Source organism: Arachis hypogaea, chromosome 19, assembly GCF_003086295.3.
Source record: "Arachis hypogaea cultivar Tifrunner chromosome 19, arahy.Tifrunner.gnm2.J5K5, whole genome shotgun sequence".
Lineage (NCBI taxonomy): Eukaryota > Viridiplantae > Streptophyta > Magnoliopsida > Fabales > Fabaceae > Arachis > Arachis hypogaea.
The window spans coordinates 125,488,599-125,498,360 of record NC_092054.1 but is presented as its reverse complement, the minus strand read 5'-3'; the positions used below and the strand labels follow the sequence as shown (position 1 = coordinate 125,498,360).

The 9,762-nt window shown below is 35.7% G+C and overlaps 2 protein-coding genes across 3 annotated transcripts; one reads left to right on the top strand and one right to left on the bottom strand.

Annotated features, from left to right (window-relative positions):
* Positions 1–642: 642 nt before the first annotated feature.
* LOC112776056 (ureidoglycolate hydrolase) lies at positions 643–6,150 on the bottom strand. 2 transcript variants are annotated; one of them, XM_029295601.2, is made up of 14 exons: positions 6,003–6,150; positions 5,470–5,529; positions 5,171–5,295; positions 4,986–5,071; positions 4,309–4,383; positions 4,039–4,167; positions 3,561–3,647; positions 3,219–3,421; positions 3,037–3,139; positions 2,506–2,597; positions 2,296–2,358; positions 1,903–2,143; positions 1,367–1,407; positions 643–892 (listed from the first exon to the last, which is right to left on the bottom strand). In XM_029295601.2, exons 3-14 carry the CDS (start codon positions 5,255–5,257, stop codon positions 795–797), a joined length of 1,305 nt encoding a protein of 434 aa, XP_029151434.1. In that variant the 5' UTR covers positions 5,258–5,295; positions 5,470–5,529; positions 6,003–6,150; the 3' UTR covers positions 643–794. The 2 variants fall into 2 exon arrangements, with proteins under 2 accessions (XP_029151434.1, XP_025675805.1); XM_025820020.3 differs by having other exon boundaries at positions 5,171–5,529.
* A 210-nt stretch (positions 6,151–6,360) lies between these two features.
* LOC112777362 (DNA repair protein XRCC4) lies at positions 6,361–9,366 on the top strand. Its single transcript, XM_025821713.3, has 5 exons — positions 6,361–7,296; positions 7,389–7,531; positions 7,775–7,903; positions 8,626–8,748; positions 8,925–9,366. The coding sequence occupies exons 1-5, from the start codon at positions 7,149–7,151 to the stop codon at positions 9,159–9,161; spliced, it is 780 nt and encodes a 259-aa protein (XP_025677498.1). The 5' UTR covers positions 6,361–7,148; the 3' UTR covers positions 9,162–9,366.
* Positions 9,367–9,762: the final 396 nt, after the last annotated feature.

Here is a 9,762-nt window from a genome sequence, read left to right as displayed (position 1 = left end):
AAAAATTTCAGTTCCCTGTGTCCCTAGTTTTTGAAAGTACTGAAATACTAAAATTTTAAGGACAGAGACAGAAATTTTAGTGTTAGTCTTTGAGCCAACAAACATGATACTGTGTCTCAGTCTCTCAATCTCTGTCCCAATATCTCAAAACAAACTACCTAAAGTTTTTCTTATAATACATACCTTTGCAACCTTCAATCTCATTCACACATTCAAGGTATCCACAAAGTGCTGTGCTATTCCAACAGAACAGCCTAACTAAAAATAAATTTCCCCCTTATTTTTCCTAATTGCTTTTGTTTAGTTGAATCCAGCTATTCCATCAATCATAATCACAAATGAGAATGTCAAACTCTATGTGTGGCCAATTGAGAAAAGTAAGATCTCATCTCTCTAAATATAGATTACTACAACTAATACATATATAATATAATATAACGTATTATAATATAATAATGATATTCTTTCTAGTTGGTTATATACAACTGGATTCTACAATCTTAGTATCTTAGATTCTTAGTAGTTCCTTTCTAATTAATTTCTGCTGTTGTCTTTTGAATTAAACTTATACTACCTTTTTTTTCTTTTCCGGTGTGGTAAGTGGCAACGTTATAAAAGCGGTAGCATTTTCTACGAAAAGTGTTTCTTTAATGCTCACTGGTCATATTAGATGGATTAAGTTCAACCACTGTAATGGGGTACATCTAAATTTAACATTATTTAATCAGTATTATTAAATTACATATCCTTGCTCTACAATGGTGAGTACATACTAAATATCACTACAGAAGATATTACTCAAGGGACAATTTAGCAAGTGTGAGTGCTAATACTTTTACTCCATTTGACATATCTTGAATGCTTGCAAACTCTTCAGGCTTATGGCTGTATCCTGAAAAAAAAAAATTGCAAACCAATGTTCAGATAAATCAGAATGCAGACCAGATAGCATCACGACATGCAAGTGAATGTATTAGCATTTTCAATAGAGAAAGTTACGGAATGATTCTTAATGTAAGTTCATTCATTGAATCCGAGATTTCACATACTAGAGCTCAACTTTCTGGCTAGGGTTGGTCGTTTAATTTAAGAGTTTAATTCTGATGCAGCGACAATGTAAAATGTTTTACCAAGTCATCCAATAACATCAGTTCTTTTGGATGACCATTCATGCGGTAAATGTAAACGGTAGTTATTTTTGCGAGTAAAGTAATCCCATGCACGTGTAAAGCTGCTTTACACTGATAGTACATCAAAATTAAATTGTAAATTTAATTACATAAAAAGAACAAACAATTCTAAAGTATTATGGTATCGAATTAGAACATGTGAGTATGTGGCACGAATAGTAAAAGATGATGAGTACCTTTGTAACATGGAATGAAAATCATGCCCATTGGGGATACCCTGCAAGACACAATGTGCATTAGAGATTTAGAGTAGATATTCTGTTCACATAAGAGCAAAGAACTGTTTGGTTGATTGTAACATGGTAATGATTAAACTAAATTATGCTAATATAATTGTTATTAGCTACTTCCAAAATGTTCAAAAGTTTTGAAATTATAAGCTTTAAGAGGAAAAGAGAGAAAGCATGCTCTCAATATCATTCTAATTTCTAAATATATGATATTAGATTGCTGTGAGATGATATCTTTGTTTTTTTTGGGGGGGATGCACTAAGCCCAATATCAATTAACACAAGAAGATTCCTAATATTCTAATCAAAAGTGAATAAAAGATATATCGAGTTAAAAATCAAGCCAAAACTGTGACAGAATGGAAATTCTGGGGGGTGCAAAAGTATACTTAACCCTACCTAACATGAATTATACTACCTTTAGAAGATTTGATATATATTTTTGTTGATTCAGAACCACAGTCATTTTTCTTTGGAATTACCTAGCCATAAACAATGAATCGTGATAGGCTCTACTAATCATCAACTTGCTCGTCAAGTTTAGCTCTCTCGTCGCAGTTTCCATTGCCTTGATGACTGCCTCAGAAGAAAGGGCTGGTGGATCCTGATTGATGATACTAAACTCAGAAAGCTTGACACCACGAGTTTCGGTTATTCTAATCGCTGATTGGTGAATTTTCTCAACCACATTGTTTCTTCGTTCCTCATCAATGTCTCTCGTGTCTATGAGAACAAAAAATAATTATATTAAGTAAAGTACAATAGAAACTGAAATGATCCCTAGTTAGACATATAAAAAACTGAGCAATTCTCTTGTACCAATAAAATCAAATAAAGAAGGCCATGCATTGGAAAATGTGTCACATAATACACACCAATTTCGATGTGTGCTTTGCTAGGGATGCTGTTGATGGCTCCAGGGTGCAGTTCCAAGATACCTTGCAAAATAAAATATATTGGCTTAAATGAAAATTTGAGACTAAGGAAGGTGCTTTTCTTGATTTTCATTTATGCAGGGGGATGTTCGGAACAGGTCACCATAGATTCCATGGAATTGAAAGTACTTAAATGTCAAAACGACTTACCAACAGTGCCAACTGTATCAATAGACCCAGATTCCAACACATGTTTCTCAACAGCCAGGGCTAATTCAGCAGCAGCCAATCCAGCATCATTTCTGCACCAAATAATTTCTAATTTATCAAAAATGCTATTCGTACACCAAAAATCAGCCATTAAAATCCACCAATGTATTTGTGTATAAATACATGTGTGACTTAATTTATTTTCAACATGTATTCGTATTCCAGCAAGTATTTTATACTGGTGGCTAATTTTGATGGCTGATTTTGGTATACACATAGCATAGTCCATAATTTATACTTGAAGCATAGATTATTCACTAATAAGCTTCAATTTTCATAGTCAGATACTCAACACTACAGTTTTCCATGATTAAGGAAGGATACTGAATAGTTGCAAAAAATAATTATCAAGAAAGATATGAAAACTATGAATTTGAAAAAGGCATAAATATGAAAAACTGTATAAGAGAAAAGATAAGGATGCAATTCCATAAAAGAAAGCAAAAAGATATGTTTTATGATAGCTGTCACCTGTTAGGCATAAGGACAGCACCGGCATGGCCGCCATTGCCTTCAAAGTCAACCTTAAGACTCGCTGGAGCTGCAATTGCAGTAACTATACCTATAGAGATACCTGCGTCAAGAAACAAATAATATATAAACATTTTAAGTTATGGCTAATGCAAAGATTATGTTAGATCAAAGAAACACACCTTCCGCTTCTAGAATAGGCCCTTGTTCTATGTGTAATTCTACAAAAGCAGAATATGTCCCTTTCTTTAGAAATACACTGGATAAGTCATCGACATCTTTCGCATAACCAGCTGATCTTGCAGCATCTAAGAAGGATATGTTTTGACTATCAGTTGCTTTACTTAGAGCATTGGCAAGACTCTCACTTCCAGATAACAAGCGGCTGCACATAATAACAAACAAGTAAACTTATAGTAGAATACATGGTGTGCTTAGTTGATCAAAATGTGAGACATAACTGACAAAAAAATAGGCACAAGTAGGAGTCCTATTATGATACAGTACTTAAAGCCATTGCTGACCTTCCCAAGCAACCTATTCCAAAGCGCGTTGGTTCTTCCGATGTGAACAATATGATTTCCAGTGGTCTCTTAGGTTTAAAGCCAGACCTGTGAAAATTCAGTCAACATCACATTGTTATAGCAAGAAATTCTAAGGGGTTTGTTATTGGTGGAACTCCTCTTTGTCCTAAAATGGTTTAAACCTACAATGTGTTGGTTAAAAATCAACAATTCATTCATACTTCTCCAAGCTGAAAAATACACAGAATATGGATATAACATATAATTTATGTCTGATTTGGTTCGCTATATCTCTAAGGCTATAATTTCAGAAATATGATACAGATGAGAAACATGAGTTTCACATTATTTTAACTTCGCTAAGCATATGTTGTTTGAATTGTACACAGGCTTTCTCATTAATAAGAGACCATAATAATTAAAAGTTTTTGGTACTTTATTAATTCTTAAATCAGCAATAATAAGTGAAGTTAAAAACCTTTTAAGCACATTGATGGCTTCAATAGCGCCTAAAACACCAACAACTCCATCATATTTTCCAGAGTAAGGTATAGCATCAATGTGTGAACCTGTTGCAACTGCAGCAAGCTCTGGTTCATTACCATCCCTGCATAAAGTCTGCACGTGAGTGTAGCTCGTAACATTACAGTCACACTGTACACGGTTAAGCCAGGGATTATATAACATCAATGTGACTGAAGGCCAAGTCAATGACAACCTGGTAAGAAGTTAGACAGCGAGAACTCACCATCGACCAAAAATGTTACCGACAGTGTCCTCTCTGACAGATAGACCAGCAAGTCCCATCAAGTTCTTTACATACCTATAAATGGAACAAGCAAAATCTGTAAATGCAGACATTTCACATTCAAAGCAGGAACATGATCAAGCTCAAGTGTTTGGCAGATTGAATAGTATTTTTAGAGTTAATGTATGCATGCAAAGGTTGAAAATAAGAAGCTTACGTCTCCTTTTCTTGTCTATATCAACAATGTTCCTTTTGCAAAACACCACACCTAATTTTACTGCATACAGCCATACATACTTTGTATACTTAGCTTCCTCAAGAGCTATCTACACACCATTCTCATTTATAATTTGTTTAGCATTTTCTAGTTGATTTATGCTTACAACCCATATCATTATTTATTTACATTACTTTTAGTATATATATTAGGAGCAAAGAAGACAACACCAAGTGCCACTTACTTTATCCATTTAATCAACAATTAATGTGAAATGAACAAATATGCAAGGGCACTCATTTTCACCAAAAAAGTAAAGGTTTTTCCCCCACAAAAAGAATAGTTTCACAAGATTTGTGGTTGAAAACTTGGCATCACCACAACCGAATCCAATAAAGCATCCTCATCCTAAAATTTCACCCAAAAAAAAAAAAATGAAACAACTTTGTCACAAATATACCTGCGGGCCAAGACATCCTTGTCAGTATACAAGACCCTTGTTACTGATGGAGCAGGTGAATCAGAAAATGTTGAGAGCTCATCAATCTAATGAAAAGAAGAATACACAGAACAGTTAAAAAATGTCAAGAAAGAAAACAATCATCATGACAATCCAAAGAGGTAGTGAGTTTTGAGTTCAAGGACCTGGTTCTGGAGACCCTGAGCATCAACTAAGAGTGAAGAGAGGGAAGAGTGAGGCTCATGGATTGCATAACCGGAGAATTGCTCCATGGTTGATGTGATTGAAGGGTCTTTCACATGCTGTTGAGCTGAAATGGAAGAGAAGGGTGTGATGATGGTGCACAGAAGTAGCAGCAAGACAACAGTGACATCGTTAAAGTGACTCGGTTGAAGGGCTGCCATGATTGTCCTCCGAGGTAGTATTACGGTATTATCAATCATCAACCACTCCGAATTGATCAGTATCACAGTCATCAACTCACCGCTCTGAGAATGAGATAGACGGCACTTGCACGTTGTCAAAATCGAACCGATAATCGAATCTGTCAAGATTATTGAGTCATTAATTTATTGATTTAATCGTTAAATTACTAGTTAAATCAATTAATTCGTCTTACTTAAATAAAAATATAAAATAAACAATCAATAAATATTAAATTTTTATTAATAAGAAATAAATATCTTTTTTAATATTTTATAATTTTTAATTAAATTTTAATTTTTAAAAATAACTAATTAATTTTTTCAGATTTAGCAATAACCAACAATATTCAATTTATTGGTAATCAGAACAAGAATCAAAATACTAAAATACCATTACTATTTTGCAGAAAAAAAAGAAACTACCATTACTGGTAATCAGAAATCAAAATAATAATCAAAATACTAATCAGAACAATAATCAACACTTCTACTCAAAAGTTCCAATAATCAAAATCCCTAATCAGATAACAGAGGTCAGAGAATAGAAGAAGACAACTGGAAAAAAGAGCAGAGCAGAGGTGGCGAGGCTAACAGAATAGAGGTGGTGACTTCTAGTGGCTAACTGATGGTGGCAGAGAAGTAAAAGACGACCGGGGGCAGTAGAGAAACGCCATCGCACTTCGCTGAGGATCGTCGTCAGTTGTCGCCGAGAAACAGTCGAACAGAGGAGCTTCTCTGCGGGGCAAGGTGACTCTGATGCTGGTGAGAGACGGAGAGAGGGCTGAGAGGGAAAGGGTGGTGCCGTCACCGGCTGTGTGCTGAGAAGAGAAGACGGGGTTCAGGCTTCAGGGTTTTGCCTCAGCCTTACTAGTTGCCTTCAATCTTCATTGTGTAGGGGTGTCTGCGCATCGCATCGGATCGGATATGGCCGAAAATTCGATCCGATCCGCACAATTTCCATCTGATAGGATCGGATATGATATCCGCACTTTTTAGTGCCGGATCCGATCCGGTCCGATCCGCACATTTGCGGATCGGATCGGATTGGATATCGGATATATCCGCATAATTAAACTTTCTCTTTTTATTCATATTTCTATGTAAAAAAGTTCAATAAAAATATTTCTTTCATACTTTTAAACTTATTTATTCCTAAAATAATTTTAATCAAACTCTCTCTAAATAACAAAAATAAAATAATATAATATATGAATAATAATAAGTAACTAAAACATACAAACAATTAAATATAATACCAAACATATATATATATATTTATTAATTATTATAGTGCGGATCTACGGATCCGCGGATCGAATACGCGGATGTAGAGCAGATATCCACAATCCGATTCGCAAAGGGTGCGGATCGGATCCGATCCGATCAATTTGCGGATCGGATCGTATCCGCAATTTTCAGATCGGATGCGGATATTTACCGCGGATCTGCGGATATGATCCGATCCATGGACACCCCTATCATTATGTGTGCGTGAATACATGTCCTAATTTTGAGAAGTGTATGTTCACCGGATCGGGTCCTTCAAAACATTTCGGATCCAGGCCGGTCTGGGCTATGTACACCCGATTATCATATATATATATATAGTTAGTAATGTCGGGTCGGGTTAGCAAGAAAAAAAGCGTTTTGGGGGAGGGGAGGGGGAAGGTAGCGTCATAGTGATACATTGATACTGCAACAATGTGAAGAGAACTGGAGGAGATTATTGAAACATAAAATGGAGGAAACAAAGAAGCACACATGCTTGAAGCTCTTGATTCCAGTTAACAGCACAGAAGGAGAACCCATCTTTGTCAAGGGAACTTGGTTCCCCACCCGCTTCGACCTTGCCATCACCGATGGCTTCAACGCCTGGTTCTGCAACGGTACCCTTCAAACCCTTCGTCTTTTCTCTCGTTTTCCGTTACCCATTTCTAATTTAATGCCAAAACCATAATCAAGTTCTGATCTTTTGAAGCTTCGGAGGAGGAGGTGAACCAGCGTGCTTCTCAGTGGGACCAACCAGTTTCGGAGTATGTGGAGTTGGCTGAACGATACTTAGGGTTTCAGCAACCTGGTTCCGTTTATGACTTTGCTGATGCTGGTGATGGCCATAAAAGGGTAAACTCTTGTGTTATTATTGCTACTGTAGTGTGTTTTGGGTTAGTAGTTTACTTTGCGATTGAAATTTACGGAATGCATATTTGTGCTGAATTTGAAGGAAGAAACAGAACCTGTGAGTGTGAGACAGAGTATTCATTTATTGCTGGGTTGATACCTTGAAGATTTTAGTATGTCTTGATTATTTGGTTGCTTAAGGTACTGCTATTACTGTTGTTTATGTAATTGTTACGAACATTGCAGTTGTCATGGACATTTGAGAAGGAAGGTATGACTCTTCAATGGAGATGGAAATGCAAGCAGTCTCCTAACTGTAAAAAAACTACTGCAGAAATCTTGGACTTTCTCATGGATGCAAACATAACACTTAGTGTAAGATTATTTCGCCCGATGAATTTCACTTGTCTCTTTATGTTTCTCTGTTTCTTTGTTCGTAATCGGCACCGTTTTGGAGATGTCATTCTTAAGAAAATTTGTTAGTTCCTGATAAACCAGAAGTTAGTGACCTTGAAATTGTCCTATCATGGCATTCGTTTAATCTAAAACTTTCTCGTGTAGGTAGCGCTTTTCTGTGGAGTTAATTAAGTTTCTATCTAGTATCTACTCGTGGACTTTATAAGTAGTAATTAGTATTAAAGATAAATACATGGGATGATTATTGGTAATGACTATGCACCGTTGTTCAGTTGGGTGAAATGGGAGATTAAAGGTCTCCATTATCAATTTATCATGTCTAATAAAACCTGTATTCTTTTTATATTATGGAAAATGGAGTTAGTGAAGTGGTTAAGACCTTCATAGTATTGTTCCATCATTGTTTTATTTACTCATTCATTTATTGGCACAGGTAATTAGACTTGATAGTTTGACATTTATAAATATCTAAAAGTATTATAAATTGATAATCTCATCTAGAAATATATGGAATTTTCTGATGATTTTTCAAGTTTGGTGTATTTGGGTCCTGTATGTCTGTCAGGAACACAACACGAAATGAGTTGGCTAATTTGGGGTTAGAAGTGTTAACTCAACTATAAAAAGCAATTCTTATTAAGTATAGTTTGACATGTTTATATGCATCAATGCATTTACAGGAGGAAGTTATTCGGAAAAATGAATTGTATGAGAACATGAAAGTGGAAGCTGAAAAATGTTTAGCCCAAAGTGAGAGAGTCGCCAATGAGAAGGCTGAATTTGAAGCGCAAATCTATACAAAGGTAACTTCTTACCTCTTTGCATTTGTTATATGGTAATCTCTATGGTCTGTTGAAAGTTGTCTTTGATTGCATAGCATGATCAGCCCTGTGTCACTCAAGAACGACTGTTGATCATTGTAGTTAATTAATCATACTGACAATCACAAAGATCTTGAATCTGCTTGTATTTATTTTAGTTTCTGGGGGTCTTAAATTCCAAGAAATCAAAATTGAGAGAGCTTCGAGATCAGTTGTCAAAACAAGACACTGCTAAGAGATCTCCTCAAGTGGAAGAAGACACAGACAAAACCGAAAGTTTTGATGAAGAGAGCTTCGACAATAGCGATGAAGATCCACAGAAGGATGTTACTGCCTCCTCAAAGGATGTTTTAAAAAATAAGCCTTCTCGTCAAAAGAGAACTAGACTCACATGAATTAATATTATCTGCAAAATCGAGAGTATGTTTCCAAATTAGTCCTAGATCATCATGCATCCCTTTTAATCTGTGCCTCTTTTTGCTTTCTCGTGTACAGGCTTATGTATGTAGAAGTCCTTCAAAATGCTTCTAGAGACTTGATTTTTTCCCGTAAAAAATTACAAGTTATTATAAAATAGTTTAAGGGCTTACTTATTCTAAATTCTAAAATCTGTTTGAAGAGAGACGGAAAGAAAAGGCTTGAGGAGGAAATTCGGTACCCAAAACCTTAACTCAAAAGTACGCCCTAATGCAACATTATCCTTTGTCTAATAGCATGATGCATGTTACTTAAGGAAGCTTTTGGTTAGTGGATGTGTCTACTCACGACATAGACATGGTGGTATAACTCTATTGTTTGGTTAGTTAAGACAAGAAATAAGACACGAGTGGATTTGTGTACCACGTTAGAGTTGAGACAAAGACATAAGATGCGTTTTTTAAAATTTCAAGTTTGTCTTCTCCACACTCCTCTTCCCACTTTCTCTTCTCCCTTTGCACTCTTTTTTCCTCCCTCCTTTCTCCTCTCTCTTGTTAGCCCTCTTCCCACGATGAAGGA